The sequence below is a fragment of the Marmota flaviventris genome, chromosome 11, assembly GCF_047511675.1.
Source record: "Marmota flaviventris isolate mMarFla1 chromosome 11, mMarFla1.hap1, whole genome shotgun sequence".
Classification (NCBI taxonomy): domain Eukaryota; kingdom Metazoa; phylum Chordata; class Mammalia; order Rodentia; family Sciuridae; genus Marmota; species Marmota flaviventris.
The window spans coordinates 89,156,516-89,176,786 of record NC_092508.1 but is presented as its reverse complement, the minus strand read 5'-3'; the positions used below and the strand labels follow the sequence as shown (position 1 = coordinate 89,176,786).

General features: G+C 34.4%; 1 protein-coding gene across 1 annotated transcript in view; it reads right to left on the bottom strand.

Moving 5' to 3' along the window:
* Positions 1–20,271, bottom strand: part of Lrp1b (LDL receptor related protein 1B) — a 1,514,976-nt gene that overhangs the window by 70,163 nt on the left and 1,424,542 nt on the right. Inside the window, exons 80-83 of the mRNA XM_071619306.1 lie at positions 10,303–10,419; positions 8,453–8,626; positions 7,222–7,347; positions 1,809–1,973 (exon numbers count right to left, since the gene is read on the bottom strand). Of these exons, the coding sequence (XP_071475407.1) occupies positions 1,809–1,973; positions 7,222–7,347; positions 8,453–8,626; positions 10,303–10,419 (582 nt within the window). The remainder of the gene's footprint in view (positions 1–1,808; positions 1,974–7,221; positions 7,348–8,452; positions 8,627–10,302; positions 10,420–20,271) is intronic.

Sequence of the window (20,271 nt, the reverse complement as noted above, 5' to 3'; positions counted from 1 at the left end):
ATTGGATATCACATTATTAATAATTACTGAATTTTGTAAGACAATATATTACATGGCAATATCTCACATTGAATTCCTACGAGAACTCACTAAACACTGGTAATCTGCAATGCAATTTTCCTGAACATATCATCTATAGAACTCAATATCTAAATATTTGGATACATAGATAAAGTTGATATGTTACAGATTTTAAGAATGCAGCAAGGTCTGGACAAATGATTTGAACATAATGTTAAACATGCTATGCCTACATGCAATTCAAGATTCATTAATAAGTCAGCAGATCCAATGCTTTCTAGAGATTTGCTCTTGTGGATTCTTCACAAGTTGAATGGTTAGCCATAGTATGGAACATCAAATGGTTCAGTTGGATTAAATGTTACTAAAGATAATTATAAGTAAATCATCTCACTACAACCCAATGATTGATTTTCATTATCTTAATAAGAAAATTTTGTGACCAATTAAATAATTAAATATCCTAAACAAATCATTTGGCAAGAAATGCTTCTTTCCTAAAGGAAATGATAAGCATATTACTAAAATACAAACACACACACACATTTGTTGAACTTGTATTCTCATTTGCATTTTTGATAAAGGAACCAGTACTATAATTCCTCCTACAGCAGTAGAATGTATTCTATGTATGAAGAAGCTTCCCTTAAGCAGAATGAAGATATGTGCTAAAATTCCTAGTGCCTTTCAATCAAACTATAAATATATTTCCAGAATGCTCTTGAGTACTTAGAATACCTTAATTATTAATTAATCATAAATCAAGAATATTTAAAGACATAACTACCAAACTTTCACTATTAGAATGCAAATCAAAAACAACTTGGTTTCTCTAAACTCCATTAGAAACTCTTCATGTGACTCTTTCAGATGGCACTATGCTAAATATTTCAAAGAACACCATAAGTAATACAGACAGAAATAACTCTAAGATATAAATTAACCATGTAGTGAATGTGAAGATCATATAGATTGATTTTCCATTTGACTAACTAAATTTGCATTTATGGTACTAAAATTAAATGTGCATAGATTGCACTTTAATAGTTGCATAATGTCCCTTGCACTGAATATTGGAATTTAAAAATTAGATTTTTATGATGTATTGGGGTTATTTTTTCTCATGGGAATATATTTTGAATTTAATACAAGTCAGTAGGAAAACATATTCAATGTTAACTTATGTGCCATAGAGAATATTTTTATAAAGGGGGTTATTGCATAGATTAATAAATATCTCAATTGATAAGTGAAATATTTATTAATTCACTAACATGTAGTAACTTTATATACTACACTTTGAAATACATTAGTTACAAGATGAGAATCAAGATGATCTTAGATGTGTTTTGGTATAGTTTATTTTCATTTAAATGAACCTAATTTTCAATAACAATTGAATTTTATTTTTAGGGAAACTGCAACAAAAAAATATGAACTTTGAAGTTAAACATGTAAGACTTGGAAAACTGGCACATTAAAGTCATTCTGGGTCATGGTGAAACTATCTAAAAGCACTGACTGTCATGCAATATACACTCAACATAGTAATTTTCATTATTATAATTAAATTTTGTGACCTGACCATAGAGATACTGAATTTAAAAAAAAAAAATGCCACTGTTGAAATAAATATTAATTTTAATTTTTGTTAATTTATTGTTAAAATTTACTAATTTTCTCAAGACATCGGGGATTATATCTGCAGTTTTAAGTATTCACTTATATTTTCATAAGGAAGTAAAAATGCAAATGATTTGAAAATACAATGGCACTCAAATGCTTACCTAGAACTGATGGTGTACAAGTTCCCCCATTTTGACAGTAGCTGCTACAGTGATTGATTTCACACCTTTCACCGGAATAACTAGGCCAACAATGACACCTCATATCACCCTTCTCATTTAAAATACATTTCCCTCCATTTTCACAGGTCAATTTGCAGGAATCATCTGGTTGGAAGAAAGATGCAGGTGAGCATTTTGTTCAGGTCACGATTTAGTAAGGATAGTTCAAATAAACAAACTTACTTTAATCCTAGAATCTTATTTTTTTTTTTCATGAAAAAACTAACATAAACATAAATGTTGGGAAAAATTAAATAATAGCTAAAAACAGAGAAATAGATTCTAGTTATTGGATAGTGAATAAAAACCTTAAATTGTTTTTTGTTTCAAGCTTCAAGCATTATTAACCGATTCTTAAAATTACCTTGCATTAAATAATGAATCTAACTGCAGTTAAAGTTTATAAAAGTAATATATTTCACTACCAAGGAGTTTTCTTTTGGATTTGAGAAAACATTATCTATTTCATAGTAGTAATTGATAATAAATCAAGTTGAAATATTTAGGATATATTTTAGCATCTCTATCCACATACATACAAACACACTACCACATCCTATGGTGTATATGTTTATGTGTCTGTATATACTTTATATTATAGAAATGTTTAAATGAAAAGATACTGTTTGATGTCAGTCTTCACTAACAATACAAAATATGCCAAACTAGAAGCCCACTCAGATTTGGTGCAAGATGATGATAAGTCAAAAACAATATTTAGAAATTATGGAACATTTTTTTCCTAAATTTTTGGCATAACCTATCTACTACAAAATAAGATTTTGCCTGAGAATAAGAAATGATCATTTAGGGGTATACAAAAGCATCTTAAACAATATATTAGTATGATTTAAAATAAATATTGATTTATAATCATTTTCCAAGTGACTTTTATGTGTGTGTTGACCTGCCTGTCCTTCATTAGAAATATACTGTATTACTTTGAGCAGGATACAATATTCAATGGAACAAAACTGAAAATATGTTAAAAAGCATTCTGTTTTAGAATATGCCCTTTGCTAAAGCTGTATTTTTTACATGGTAAAATTACATGAAATAAATAAAGCCTTTATTTATCACTCAAAGTACATTGGCCCATGCGTGACATAGGCTTGACTGTACCACTGTAATGATCACAAGAACATCTGGATTAACTTCAATGACTTATTTTCTATATGTGTAAGTATCAGATTGATATTCCAAAATTTTACGTTTATAAGAAGGACTTACTCATAAGGCAATGTATATAATATAAAGAAAATAAGAAAAGTGTAATAAAACCTGTCTTTATGGCCTCATTTGGTCACTTTATTAAACATACAAGTTAACCTACCTAAGTCTCATTTACATACATACTATAAAAGGAACTTAGTGACAAAATACAACTTAACTCAGATTTTCTGTTAAGTTGGAAAAATATTAAAATGCCAAAATTTGTAAATACTAAGTACCTAAGTATATACCACATACATATAAACACAAAAGACAATCTGACTTCCAGCTCATATCTAGTAGAAAGATGAAAAGCTTAAAGTTGGGTCTAGAGGATGTATTGCTAAACTTCAGCAAGCAGGTAAGGCACTTATTTGGCAAAATAAACATGAGACATTTGTCTGAATTGTTTCATGAGTGCCCACCAGGAATGCTGAGTACAGTGCTCAAGGAAAGTAACATCTATGCATGTCAGGAGGTGAGCACCTGAGGAACTGAATGAAACTTTCTGTGCAAGGACCTGGATTAAAGAGTGTGAGGAAAGAAATTAGAAGAGGTAAGTGTCCTTAAAAAGATAAGTAGGAATAACAGAATGTCATTGAATGTTTTATTATTTTTTTTTTCATAAAAGTAATGTAGAAAACTTGAAGTAGAAATCTAAGAAGGCTGAGAGTGAATGTAGTGGCAGGTGTTAAACTGAAGGCAGGGAGATCATGAGGACTTCATTTAAATCCTCTAGCTAGGTCACATGATGCCCCCAAATAGAATAATGTGAGTTGAGTAAATGTGGGATTATTCTAACAATAATTCTGAAATGGGCATCACATCAGTAATTTCTGAAGAAAATAAGGGAAAATTAGGATGATTCTTCAGTTTCTGATCAGGACAACAAAATGGGAACATGAGGATAATAGGAAATAGAGAGGTGAGTTAGTTTTTTGTTGCAGGGGAGGTACCAAGGATTGAACTCAGGGGCACTTGGCCACTGAGCTACATCTTCATCCCTGTTTGGTTTTTTTTGTTGTTGTTTGTTTGTTTGTTTGTTTTTTTGTTTTTTTTTTTTTTTATTTAGAGACAAGGTCTCACTGAGTTGCTTAGTGCCTTGCTTTTGCTGAGGTGGGCTATGAACTCTTGATCTTCCTGCGTCAGCCTTCCAAGGCTCTGAGATTACAGGCCTGTGCCACCGTGTCAGGCAAGTTAGTTTTTAACAAAAAAAGTCTTAGATGCCTATGTAAATGCATGTGGCAGTCTCCAGAAAATAATTGAATATAGGATGAGATTTTTTAAAAAACAATTTCTAAAATGAAAATGTTTGCTTAATTCAAAACTTTCCAAATATCTTTTCTAAATCATTCAACAAATTGTGTTCTAATAGGGCTCTGTGAATAGTGAAGATAAATATTTAAGGCATTATTATCATATTTAGGATTATTATGGGGAGACTAATTTTCACCTGTAGTTTTTATATGTATATATAGATATTCAAAATCCCTACATATCGATGAATGCATATTGTTATACTATGCCTCATTAGGCAACAGAAATTTTAAAATATAATACTGTTTAATGAAATGGAATTTAGATTGTATCATTTCAAAACTTATAATAATAATTCTTTAATGGAAAAGAGGGCTGCTTTTGTCAATAACTAAATTATCACCAAAAGTCAAGCTCCAATAATTATAATCAACTGTTGGAAAGGGCAGGTGAATACTTCCCAGAGTATGAGTAATATTTGAATTTCAAATTTCTTACATGAAGATTAAAAATATTCAGTGCACTCATAATTTAACAATAGCAACTAGATAAAGTAAAATATTTGTAAAGAGCTATAAAACTTGGCTATATAAAATATTGTTGTCAGGAAAACTGGAATTTATCTACATCAATCAATAATTCTAGAATCCATCTGGTGTGGTGGCATGCAAATTTAGTGCAAGTATTCCTAGCACTCAGAGGCTGAGGCAGGTGGGTCAGTTGAGACCAAGATTTTGAGAGCAGCTTAAGCAACATATTGAGAAAAGTCCCTCAACTCCAATTTTTTTAAAATACTAATACTAATATAACAGTTCTGAAATCCACATATTTACATTCCTGATTGAAGTACTTCAGACCAGTATGAAGGCTTAAATGCATGGAGATCAAATTGAATATTACTTAACATTCATTAGATTTAAGATTTTCTTTTCAATCGTAAGAGTGAGGTTTGAGGAAGTTTCTGGAGTCACACCTTTCAAGTAGAGGTGAAGTAAACATTTCCAAAACTGTTTTAGACTTGCATAAGTGTGTATTTAAACAAGCTTCCTTCTTTCATGCATAAAATAAACATGTCTAGGAATGTATATCTTCTCCTCAGCCCCTTTCTATCTCTCTGTTTTGTGGCTTCTAGAGCTGAGCCAACTTCCTCTGCCACATTCTTATGCCATGGTGTTCTGTCACATATCAGGACCAAAGTAATGAAGCCACTCAATCATGAACTGAATCTCCTGAAACCATAAACTAAAATAAACCTTTTCTCCTCTAAGTTATTCTTGTCAGATGTTTTGGTCACAGATAACAAAAAAATTATTAACTAAACTCTCAATGCTTTAATTTTCTTATATAGTAAAATATGAGAAATCACTATATTATCATTGGGTTTTATGAAAACTAAGGGAAATTTTATGTATTATATATAATATATATAAAATGTAATACATATTATATATGTATATATGTTTTGTGACATAAAATTTAGTAAGTATAGATTTTATTTTCTCTTAAAAGCATTTTTCACATTAGGACTAATGTCTTCAATATGAGAGAGCTTATTGTCAATCTACCTCCATATTTAAGAAATGATGCTTCCTTTGTTTTTATAGCACACAATTTTGTTTTTTATTTTGATACTTGGGATGAACTATGGGCACTTTACCACTGAGCTACATCCCTGGCTCTTCTAATATTTTATTTTGAGACAAAGTCTTCCTCTTTTGCTGAGGCTGGCCTCAAACTTGTGATTCTCCTGCCTCTGACTCCCAGTTGCTGGCATTACAGTTTGGTACCACCATGCCAAGCCTAGTTTGTTCTTTCTATTATTTTTTCCTATTTAACACTTTGTATCTATAATGATATTTTAAATTTTATTGTTTTTTTCAGATAACAAAAAGAAAGATGGAAAAAAAACCCTTCAAATTATTAAAATCCAAGATAGAGAAGGAAATATTACCACAGGCACTACTGAAATCCAGAGGATCATCAGAAACTATTTTGAAAATGTATACTCCAATAAGTTAGAAAATCTTGAAAATATGGACAAATTCCTAAAGACATCTGACCTATCCAAATTGAACCAGGACGATATAGAAAACTTAAACAGATTAATATCAAGTAATGAAATTGAAGCAGCCATCAAAAGCCTTCCAGCAAATTAAAGCCCAACTCTGCCTGGATTCATAGCCGAGTTCTGCCAAGACCTTTAAAGAAGAACTAATACCAATCCCCCTCAAATTATTCCATGAAATAGAAAAGAAGGGAATTCTGCCAAACTCAATTTTTTTGCCATTTATTCCAAACTTTGGCTACTCAAATATAAACTGCATGAGGAGTTTTCTCAGATTTATTTCTAAATTGGTTCTTAGTCTCTAAACCAATGTTATACCTTGATCAGAAGCCCTCCACACATTTGTAAATCAGAGAAGTAATAGTATTTGTTGTAAATCTGATTTTATATGAAAGAAACTGAGATTCAGTTTATAACTTAACCTCTGCTTTCAAAATTATCATTTGCCCATAGGAATGTATTAAAATAAATTTATTGAACAAATAATCAGATTTGGGGTTTGGGTTTAAACCCACAGCAGAAGGGCATCTCCAAAAAATTATCTTCTATAATACAAGAGCTATATAAAAATGTCTTTGATTCTGTAACTTCATAGTTCCTGATTTAGTCAGTGCATTCAAGTGTTCAATGTTTGTGAGCAAATGCAGAATGAATTAATAGGAAGTCTTTGTCAGAGAGAGCAGTTTACACAGACTTCAAGAATCATTGATATCCTGGCAGCTAAATTGATAAAAGAACAGGAAATTATGCTCAGTAATAATTGTAAAAATTTATCACAAGGACTAATTCATTATTTACTAAAAAATGGAGAATACCTACCTAACAGACTGTCATCATTGCAGGTTCCATTAATCAAATATTTTCCTTCTGGGCAAACACAGGTGGCCCCAGAAGGATTCAGCAAACAGAGGAATTCACATCCTAAATCCAAGCAAGGATTAGGTACTAATGAAAACAAAACAAAAAAAGCAAAGAAATATATAAGTATACTTGCAATAGATTTCAAACACATAAAATTCAATAAGGTGAAATGATACATTTGCAATATTAAAAAGAAATTAAATCAATTTTTACTGCACGTATTTCATTTTGATGTTATATTTTTCTTTTATAGAGGAAGAGAAATTACTACCCTTCATTAACAGTACGGTTGCCCAAATCATTCTTTCCAAAAGGAATAAGAATCTATTCAAATCTATACTTTGTCACTCTTTCTTGTGACTAATTGTTTTTTGGCGTAAGAGTTCCTCTTAGAACCTGAAGTGCAGTCTAGGGCTGTGTTTTAAAAGTAAAGCCACCTGAAGTTGAAAACATATTTGAAACATATTTTTCAGGATAATTACCTCAGTGATTTATTTTCCTACTCCCTTCTATAAGGGAAAGCTATAATAATAATAATAAATCATAAACTATAAATCAAATAAAATTACAACTGTTGGAAAGAGTTCTTGGCTATTTTTTAGACTGGAATGTTAATGCTATGGTAATTACTTGGTTATCAGTAACAAGGGTCAAAGTGGCTAATGAATGATGAATTCCTCAGATTGCTTGGTTCATCTAGAGAAGCCTAAAGTCTCCTTCAGTATCTTAGAAAATAAAATAATATATAACTTTTATAACAAAATTAATTTTAATTCCAAAATACTCAGCCAAATGCTGAACATTTTCATACCTGTTAAACCAGAAATAGAAACTTAGGCATTATATGTATATTGGCTTCCCTAATTTAAAAAGTCTGGTGTTACTAACATTAAACTTACTCAATCTACTGGGGTTAAAACTTGAAATAGTTAAGGAATACACACACACACACACACACACGAGATTGGATTCAAGTACGCTGTACCACTGAGTTACCTCCCCAGACCTTTTCATGTAGTAGCTGAGGCTGGCCTCAAATTTTTGATCCTCCTAGCTCAGCCTCTCAAGTCTCTGGGATTACAGAGATTTACAAGCATGAGACACCATGCCTGGCAGAAGTGTACACTTTTAATAGATAAAAGAAAAACAGTCACAAATGTAGGCAACTTTTTAAAAATATTGTACTTACAGTCTAGTTGTTTATAGCGATGAGATATCAAAACACCTTTTGTTTTATCAACATCTAAAGCTAGATACTCTACTGAACCATGTCCAAATTTTTGTACTCGAAATACACCATTTTTCGGTCCTGCTCCATATATATAATCCTCAAAGATATCAATCCTATGTGGATGTAACAATCCTGGAATTTTAAAAAGATAAGATTATAAAAGCTGTAATACATATATTGAAATTAAAAAAAAAGTTTACCCAAGATAGCCTAGAAAAATCTTATTTATTATCTTTAAGAAAATCTTTCATAATTGGAATATTTTAATGTTAGCTCAGAAGTTGATGGAATTAATTTCTTGGAAGTGGAGATATAAGAGATACTAAGCATGTCACTCAGAATTTAGAAAAACATTTCAATCATTAATTTAATCATATTCGACATCACCAAGCATTTGCTAGAGGTCTATATGCAGAGTAATTTTTTTCATCTATACAGTTAACAAATAAAAATCTAGGTACAGGCTAACCTCATTTGTAGTACCAAAATAGGCAGTTCATTAAACTCTAAATTCGTATTCTGGATCCAATTAGTAATTAAATAGAATGGTGGACTGACTGGTAATCATGAGTTAAAAATCTTTGACACTATTATAATGTATTTTAGAAACAGGATAAGGAAAACAAACTAGCAAATGGCCATCATTCACATGACATCGTTGCTTAAAAATAATAGTGACCATCAATTTTCACATTTGGTGACTATAATTTTAAGACATTTTATCAAAACAACTATCAATCCAACTTTTGGTAACTGAAATTTGTAACAAGTAGAAACATTTATATGTTATGATCTAGAGGTTATAAAACAAAAAGTAACATTTAAGTTTATATATTTTCTTCGGTGTTCCTTGAGAAAATAAAATGTACATTTAAGCTGAAACAAGCTAACATTATTTTAATATAGTACAGAAATGTAAACTTTCTCCATCTGGTTAATTGATACAAAAATCGTGGAGACTTTTTCCATCTGGGTCATTGATACAAAAATCATACAGTTTAGGGAGATGCACCGTGAAAATTTGATACAATTATTTTTCCAGCTTCCCTGTTTCATAATAAACAAATAAAAGGAAGTTATCCTTTATTTAAGAAATACAATATGCCAAAATAAAGACTGAAAGTCTGTGTTATAAATAACTTGAGGTAAATATGTGAAGGGGTTACAGGGGAGGGAAGGAAAAAAGTCACAGGAAAGAAATAGACGCAGTAGAGACATCTGATATAGTCAAACTAGGAAAGTTTGAGAGACGGCAGGGAGCTACAAAATGAGAGAGTAAAAATATGAGACAGGAAGAAGCAAAAATAAGAATGGGTGCAGTACCCAAAGGCCACAGTTAGAATTCCGTGGTTGCCAGCAGTAGAGGAAATTGTCATTTTCTATATGCTGTTTTTCACATGGATAATGGGGTCCTTCAGTACCAGTGATGGTTACTATGAAGTTCTATTACATATAATAATTTGTTTCCTGCATGCTGTTACTGAAATTTGAAAGAAAAAGTAGGGTCTACATGTTCTTCTCTTGACTATTTGATGTATCCTGCTCAAAATGGAACACCACAGAATCCATAGAAGGAAATTACTTTTTGAATCTGGCAGCCTGGCCCATGTTTTTCCAAGTCAAGAATGTCCTCTGCCCTGGTCTCTCTGATATTCTAGTATGAATGAACATTTTAATCAATAAAAGAAATGCAAAGAAAAAGGAGACATAATTTAAGAAAAATCATAATGCAAAGCTTTCATAATTATATTGATGTTATGATTGAATACTCTCGATAACAAAAATAAAACCAAAAGCCTCTCACAAACCTTGTTTACTGCTGACACAGACTACTGAATCAGAGCCATCGTACAGAACACTACCAATTACGGAGAGCTCAAAGTCAGCCCAGTATATGCGTTCACTAAAATGATCCACAGCCAGACCTGCAAACATAGACAAATAATGGAATTTGAGATCATTTAAAGTATGATTTCACTTCTTAATGTAGTTGTTTTCAAGCATCACAGAAATAACCTGTTGTTCATCATGGTACTGTAGAATTCAGAATAATTGAAAACCTTATCTCAAATCAATCTTGATCTTAGATTACTTAGCCTTTATTTAATAAGCTATAAGTAAAAAATCTTACCTAACACAGGAAGAGATACATATCAGTCCTTTTCATACTTTCTACCTTCTTAATTTTGGCTATTCCCTACCAGTTTTTTTAATATTTTTATGCTTATACTATACACAGAATGAATACATTATTTAATCTGTTATCCAACATTTTTTTAGAGCTAATTGGGTGTAATTCTTACATTTTAAATCTCTTCATGAAGATATAGTTCTCATAATATAAAAGGTGTACTTAATGACAAGTTGGCCTATGGTGTGTTATTGTAAGTGACCTATACATGTGCTGATGTTTAAAGTGACTAAAGATTGATATTTATAGTAGAAAGAAATGAATGGTAAAGTCCCTCATTAAGGTCCTATGGTGCTTGAATTTCTAACTCTTTTTCTCTGAGACTGCTTTTCTTCAATTTCATCATAGGTATCTGTCAGTGAATAACAATAGATAAAAATTATATAGGGCAAAACAATAATGTTCTTCTGCTTATCTAATTTTTACCTTTTGACTTTGTAAATCTGATTGGAATCTATCCCAGCAAAAATATCATCAACACAAAGAGTATTCTAGAGAGTAAAGTTTCTTCAATTTAGAAGAGTAAGATCTATGACATATGAATTCTATAATAAATCCTCACTGCTGTAGATATTTATTTTCTGTGATTTATCTAATCTTTAGCTGTCACATGGAACATACTTTGAAGATGCAATGCAATTAAAATACATTTTGCAGATGAATGTTACAGAATTTTCACAATTTCAACATTCAATAAACAGCCAAAATCAAGACCATGGAATAAAAGGTATTTTAAGTTTATGTAAAACTTGTATTTCTATGCAGATAAATGGAGACTTAACAATCAAAATGGAAAATAAATTATGGTGAAAGTAATTTGTGAATAACTTTTCAGTTAAACATGTAGATCTAACTGAAATATAATCAAACTAAATATAAATATTGCTCTTCAAGTAAATATATGTGTATATGTACATGTGTGTATATATGTATTATTATGTCTAACTAGCTTTTGAGAAATGATTTAGCAATTAATTAATGCAACTGGTTCATAGTTTACTAGTTTCTGCTCAATGATTGACTTATTTGAGTCATGTTTAGAGTTATGTTTTTGCTAGTTCCTGTAAAAATCATGAGTAACATGAACCATAAAGTATTCCAATTTCCTGTTGGTGCCATTATAGTTCAAAGTAGTCACCTAAGAAAGGTTGAAAACACTTTTCCTTCTTTTCTAAGGGGGTAATACAAAAAGCACATAAAACAAAACCCTCTGTTCAAAAAAATTGGTCTTACACCTAAACTATTAAATTTGCTAATCATGGAAAAGAAGAAAACAATGTGGGTGTGATCCAATTTAATTAACAATATGATTTCTGAAATTTACTAAAAGTGCCATATATTGCATTGCTGCTCTGTGCTTGCTCAAGATATCCTCAATTTTATCAGCTTTTGTCACATGTGCTATTAGATGGAATTACATCTAGATAGAAATTTTACAACAAAGTTTTTTAGATGAATGGGGTTTATATTACAAAAATCCACAAATCAATGATTTTTGATTTTTCCTTAAACCCTTTAATAAAAGAGATAGTCTTTAAATTAAAAAGTTAATAAAGGAATCAGCTAACTTTTCCTGTGGTATCAATGAATGTCAAGTTTATAGGAAAGAACAAGCTCATGTCTTTCTTTAAAGTATCACAACTTCTTTTGTCTTTAATAAAGAACCAGTGATACAATGAAAAATAAAAACAAAAGAAATTCTCAAGAAACTTTCTTATCTGAACTGTAAATTACAAATATATGGAATTGAATTAGCAAAAGTACAGAAAATTTAAAATAAAATACTATACTGATTTTAATTCAATTTTCAAATCATAAATTAAAAGGTTTATAAAAGACAAAGATGCAAGCTAAATTTCAGTGATACAAGGTAACAGCACTAATCAAGTAGTGATTCTCTCAATACCATCTCCCCCCATAATACCAAGACTACTACCATGCTTTAGGAACTTTTTGAACCTTGCTTTTGTTGGAGTCTGAAATTTGAAAAATCTAATGGTTTCCTTATTTCCATTATAGTCTAAAAAGAATAAAAAGAAAAAATATATTATGAAAAATGATCATAATACCAATGTGATATTTGAGAGAAGACTTAGAATAATAAATTTCAACCACTACATCCTCAGATGAAAGGATAAGATACATTCTGTTTTAAGGCAAAGCAAGGATTTATATAGTAGCAAAAATCATCAAGTAAGCCCTAACATATTCTCAATTTAAAAGGTATTGAGAAAAGCTAAAATAACTGAATATATTTACCACTGTTATATTTATTTAAAAATTTGTTATAATTAATTTTCAGATTGGTTGTCTGCTTAGAATCAAAGATTTCAAACTATATTAAAATCCACCCCTCTCTCTTGTACACACAAACATATGACAGCTTTATTAAAATAAATGCATCAAGGAAATGGTAAAACAGTCATAAATTTGTATCCACTTTATTTAGAGATCTTTGTGACCAAGGAAAATGAATCTGTTTACTGAATCAAATAAGTATGAGTGTTGTCGGATAAATATATAGTCCTTCATTCTCTCTGAAATTGCCACAATTTGGAAGAGATAGCAAACAACAGCCACAAGCCTCTAGCTATCAAAGGATGTGTTATTTAAATCAATCTCATGGAATTCTAAAAGCTACTATTAAAAGCTAAACTGGAAAGTGACTTTATCTGACACACACTGGTGGGGAAAGTACTTGCTACTCAACTAACATAAGAAAAAAATAAGATAGACTGAAAAATAAGATAGACTAAGATTATTTTATTTATCATCCTGCCTGATAAAATAAAACAAAACAAAAGTGTGCCATTTATTTAAGAAGGCCTTGGAACCATCCCAAGGCTTAGAGTGTTAAAATTGCAGGTATCCATTTGTTCTTTCATTCAACACATAATTGTTTTAAGCACAGACTACATATAGGTAATAGTATGTAAGGGATATAACAAGAAAATATTAACAACAGATTAGGTTTAAGTCAGTTATAGTCTTGGGCACAAATATATACATTGATGAGTTAATGGTAGATTGCACCATTAAAGCAGTAGATGATGGAGTCCAAAGAATGAGAAGAATGAGTGTTTGATAAAATCCCAGAGCACTGCAGTGCTCTTGTCATGATGTTGCCAAGTTTGCAAAGATGGTGGTGGTGTGCTGGGCTATTTGATTGGATGGTAAAATTCTAACCCTGGAATTCACAAGGGTTACACCAAGTATGCTGCTCATCTATGGTGATAACTGTATCCTGATAAAACTAAGAGGATAACCAAGTGTACAATATCTCACTGCCTTTACATGTCCATGCATGACATTAGAAAGATAGCTTCTCTTATATACCCTCAATAAAAAGAACAAGATTTTACACTCAGAGAGAAAGAGAAGCATGATGGTACTTACTGATTTTAATATAGTATCCTAAAGTCAGAACAAATATTTATACACTCCAAGAAAACAGAGAGAAAATTGACAAAAAACTGGTCAAGGTATTACTGGGAAGACATAGTCATGAATGTACTTCCATTCAAAGACACCTTCTAGGATATATTTGTCCATGTCTTCCCATACATGAAATGTAAATATGCATGTAAATGCAGAATAATGATTTACTGGTTGCCAATGTTTTGTTACTACTTTTCAGTAATACTATTTATGAAAATAAAATGAACTATTATTTCTTAAAAATCTCCTGACAATTGTTTAAACTCATTTGTATATCAATAAAAGTTGGCAAAACAAATACTCACGAGTCATTAAACACTATGAAGATGACATCAATATATGTTTCTGCTCAATGTAATAAAACCCTTCTCAAGAATATGACATCATCATTTGTAATGTTAATAAAACAATTCATACAAATTTTCTGTGCTGTTTCAATGTATACAATGTATTATTGTCCATTACATTCACTGTGCTGTGTCAGAAAACACCAGTCTTTATTCCTCCTGTTCAATGGCACAGTGCCATTGACAGGACTCAGTTGCTCACCTCTGCTCTCCCCAGTGCCTAGTAAGCACTATTCATTCTCAATTTCTATGAGATTAATTACTTCAGATTTTACTTATAGATAAGATCATATGGCACACTGTATCTTAGACATAGGTGCAAACATGTCACTTGAAGAAGCTGAAGAAAATTTTAAGCACGTGGCAATGAAGTTAAGTAACAGATTTTACATGTGATTTATCAATTTCTCTCTTATATTAGGAATTATAATAGACATACAATGAGAAAATAAATAAAACTAAACAAAATATACTAAATAGATATGGATAAATTATTATTGCTGTTAGGAAATTATGGTAGACACTATTTGGAATTCAAGGCCTTACCCTAGTAAAAAGTAGACAATTTTTATAAATATTATTAGCTCTAACACAGTGAAGAAAATTCATACTGGTTTTACCAACTGATTTAAATGAATCGTTACACATTATATGTAAGTTAATTATCATATTTCAAAAATAAGAAGATTGATGAGGGGCTGGGGTTGTGGCTCAGTGGCAGAGCGCTCACCTAGCTCATGTGAGGCACTGGATTCAATCCTCAGCACCACATTAAAAAAATGAAATAAAGGTATTGTGTCTAACTACAACTATTATATATATATATATATATATATATATATATATATATATATATATATATATATATAAATATTATATATATATAATTTAAAAAGAAGATTGATGATAAAAAGTTTATTCAGCTTGTTCAATTTTAACATATCTATGTAAATGGAAAGGTTATATTTTTCTACTATTCTTTTTCTATGTGAGGCAGTGTTTTGCTCAATAATGTATACCATCTTCTTTTTGAAACACTTCTTTGGCTATGGTGACACCACATTCTAACCTACTAGTATTTGGAGGCCTTTGGCGTCTTCACTTGTGATCTTTCTTCTTTTCAAAATAAGCATCTTCCTAAAATTCTACCCTTGAGATCTTATTGACCATCCATTGTTCATCTTAACAACACAAGTATTATTGAATATCAGCTTTTGTTGCTAGTTTCCAAAACCAAATTCCTAGTTCTATTTTGAGTTCCAAAACTAATGTTTTTAATGACCTGTAAAATATTTCCATCTGATTGATTTAACTTGGTTCCTGGCACAACTACAACATTTTCTATGGCTAAGTGACAATGTTGCACATCTGTGCTCAAATCCCACCTTCTAGGGGAGAGGAAGGAAGATGGCGGCGAGGGGAGTGCATTGTCCCCGTGTGCTGCTTCACTGTGTGGGAGTATGACAAGTCAGGACGGCTAAAGGATATTTTGTTAGGAATTTCCAGCAATAGTGGGGTACTCCGGAACCTGGAGGAAGGATTTCCATCGCACGAGGATCGGCTACGGGGACTCAAACGCGAGAGGTTTGTCGCACGGAGGGTATCACTGCTTATTCAGCAAATCGCCCCGCGGCTAAAGTCTGGGATAGAGACGCAGGGTTACAGCGCTGCAGTTTCTGCCAGCCGCGCAAGCACCGACCGTACTCAGGGCTGAATTCTGGGTTCGAGACGGGGGAAGGAAGCGGTCCATCTCGGTTCTCCACACCGGTCAGACCACAGAGGAGGCCAGCAGCCACCATGTTGGTAAACTGACGTCACCACCCCTGTTTTTGACTGACCGCAGCTCATTCAGCCATAGAACAGGTAATTTCAGGCTGCAATTCGCCTGCGGCTTGCAGACAGATTGCTAGGGCTCAGCGCAATCTGAGCCTGATCTTATCAGAGTGAATACTGAGCGCGGGGCGGCCGAGTTCCGGCTCCCGGAACTGAGCCCGCGGGGACTGCTTCTTGGAGCTTACATTTATAGGAGCTTACACCGAGCACGGAGTGGCCGAGTTCCGGCTCCCGGAACTTCCCTGGCCCGGGGCTAGGAGCCCGCGGAAACTGCTTCTCGGTCCGGGTCCTGCTGAGGGCCGGTCAGGACTCACCCGGTGCTTTGGTTGCCCGGCAAGGGGAACGAAATGCTGCCATTCGCATAGGATACCAACATGGCAGAGATCTGATGTCTGCAGAAAGCGGCGGAGGAGGGAACTTCATCAATACCAGTGGTGACATAAGCAGTTGGTCTCCTGGTAGGGGGGGTGAGGCACAGTCACCCGAGTCTCCTCAATTTGTCGTCGAGCCAGAGGGAAGGAGCCGGGCCGCCGCCAGCGCCCGGAGCAGGCCCAGCGGCTCGCCAGCGTGGTGACCGCGTGACCCCAATTGGAGAGGGGGCGGAGCGGAGCCGCCAGCCGCAACCGCAAGGTGGGCAGACCCGCGACCCAGTGGTACATGGGCGTGGTAGGAGGGGCAGGGCAGAGCCGCAGTTCGCGCTTGCAAGGTAAACAGACCTGTGTCAGCCTGGCGGGTCAGGCCCAGTGGCCTGCCAGTGTGGTACACACGTCACCCCAACTGGAGTAGGGGCAGAGCAGATCCTTCTCCCACGCCCGGATCAGGCCCTGCCGGTGTGGTGGTCACGTGACCCCAATTGGAGTGGGGGCGGAGCGGAACTGCCACCCGTGCCCGCAGGGTGAGCAGATCAGTGATCAACCTGCAGATCAGGCCCAGGGGTCCGCAGGCGTGGTAGGAGGGGCAGGGCAGATCCGCCGCCCGCGCCTCCAAGGTAGGCAGACCTACAACAGACCGGCGGATCAGGCCCAGGAGCCTGCCGGCGTGGTACAAACACCACCCTAATTGGAGTAGTGGCAGAGCAGAGTCGCTGCCCGTGCCAGGAACAGGCCCAGCGTCCTGCAGGCGGGGTAGCCATGACACCCTAATTGGAGTAGGGGCAGAGCAGAGCCTCCACCCGTGCCCGAAAGGTGGGCAGATCTGCGACCGACCAGCGGGACAGGCCCAGTGGCCTGCCGGTACGACAGACACGTCACTCCATTTGCAGTAGGGGCAGAGTAGAGCCGCCTCCCGCGCCTGCAGGGTAGGCAAACCTGCAACCGACCGGCGGATCAGGCCCGGTGGCCTGCCGGCGTGGTACACTCGTCACCCCAATTGGAGTAGGGGCAGAACAGAGCCGCCGCCAGCTCCCAGAACAGGCCCAGTGACCTGCCGGCGTGGTAGCCACGACACCCCAATTGGAATAAGGAGAGAGCACAGCCGCCGCCCGCACCTGCAGGAAAGATACGCAAGCAGTATGAAAAGACAAGGAAAGAAAGGACCACAAGCAATGCAGGTCAACGCAACTTTAGAAGAGGTAACAGCTGCAGCAGATGGAATGTCAGATAAAGAATTCAGGATATACATGCTTCAGATGATCTGGAGTATCAAGGAAGACATTAAACAGCAAAATCAGACAATGAAAGATCACTTCGACAACGAATTACGCAAACAAATCCAGGAAGCAAAGGATCAACTATACAGGGAGATAGAGGTTATAAAAAACAAACAAACAGAAATCCTAGAAATGCAGGAAGCAATAAACCAACTTAAAAACTCAATGGAGAATACTACCAGCAGAGTAGAACACTTAGAAGATAGAACATCAGACAATGAAGACAAAGTATTTCAACTGGAAAAGAACATAGACAGCTCAGCAAGACTGTTAAGAAACCATGAGCAGAACATCCAAGAAATATGGGATAACATTAAGAGACCAAACTTAAGAGTCATTGGGATACAGGAAGGTACAGAGCTCCAAACCAAAGGAATGAGAAGTCTATTCAATGAAATAATACAAGAAAACTTCCCAGACTTGAAGAATGAGACAGAACCCCAAATCCTAGAAGCCTATAGGACGCCGAATGTGCAAAATCATAAGAGATCCACACCTAGACACATCATAATGAAGATGCCCAACATACAGAATAAGGAGAGAATTTTAAAAGCTACAAGAGAAAGGAAGCAGATTACATTTAGGGGTAAGCCAATCAGGATAACAGCTGATCTGTCAACACAGACTCTGAAAGCTAGAAGATCCTGGAATAACATATTTCAAACACTGAAAGAAAATGGGTTCCAACCAAGAATTGTGTATCCAGCGAAATTAAGCTTCAGGATGGAGGATGAAATTAAAACCTTCCACGATAAACAAAAGTTAAAAGAATTTGCAGCTAGAAAACCATCTCTTCAAAACATCCTCGCCAAAGCATTACAGGAAGAGGAAATGGAAAATAACAATGAAAACCAACAGTGGGAGGTAGGACAGTAAAGGGGGGGGGGGAATAATCAAAGAGGAAAACAAACCATGTTTAGTAACAGAAATAAACAAATATGGCTGGAAGAACAACCCATATCTCAATAATAACCCTAAATGTTAATGGCTTAAACTCACCAATTAAGAGACACAGGCTAGTAGAATGGATCACAAAACAAGACCCAACAATATGCTGCCTGCAGGAGACGCATTTGATAGGAAAAGACATATATAGGCTGAAGGTGAAAGGTTGGGAAAAATCATATCACTCATATGGACTTCGGAAACAAGCAGGAGTGTCCATACTCATATCAAATAAAATAGATTTCAAGCCAAAGTTAATCAAAAGAGATAAAGAGGGACACTACATACTGCTTAAGGGAACCATACAACAACAAGACATAACAATCATAAATATTTATGCCCCAAACAATGGTGCAGCTATGTTCGTCAAACAAACTCTTCTCAAGTTCAAGAGTCTAATAGATCACCATACCATAATCATGGGAGACTTCAACACACCTCTCTCGCCACTGGACAGATCTTCCAAACAAAAGTTGAATAAGGAAACTATAGAACTCAATAACACTATTAATAACCTAGACCTAATTGACATATATAGAATATACCACCCAACATCAAGCAGTTACACTTTTTTCTCAGCAGCACATGGATCCTTCTCAAAAATAGATCATATATTATGTCACAGGGCAACTCTTAGACAATATAAAGGAGTAGAGATAATACCATGCATCTTATCTGATCATAATGGAATGAAACTGAAAATCAACGATAAAAGAAGGAAGGAAAAAGCATACATCACTTGGAGAATGAACAATAGGTTACTGAATGATCAATGGGTTATAGAAGACATCAAGAAGGAAATTAAAAAATTCTTAGAGATAAATGAAAACACAGACACAACATATCGGAATCTATGGGACACATTGAAAGCAGTTCTAAGAGGAAAATTCATTGCTTGGAGTTCATTCCTTAAAAAAAGAAAAAACCAACAAATAAATGATCTCATACTTCATCTCAAAATCCTTGAAAAAGAAGAGCAAAACAACAGCAAAAGAAGTAGAAGGCAAGAAATAATTAAAATCAGAGCTGAAATTAATGAAATCGAAACAAAAGAAACAATTGAAAAAATTGACAAAACTAAAAGTTGGTTCTTTGAAAAAATAAACAAAATCGACAGACCCTTAGCGATGCTAGCGAAGAGAAGAAGAGAGAGAACTCAAATTACTAGCATACGGGATGAAAAAGGCAATATCACAACAGACACTTCAGAAATACAGAAGATAATCAAAAACTATTTTGAATCCTTATACTCCAACAAATTAGAAGATAGTGAAGGCATAGATAAATTTCTTAAGTCATATGATCTGCCCAGATTGAGTCAGGAGGATATAGAAAACCTAAACAGACCAATATCAATTGAGGAAATAGAAGAAAC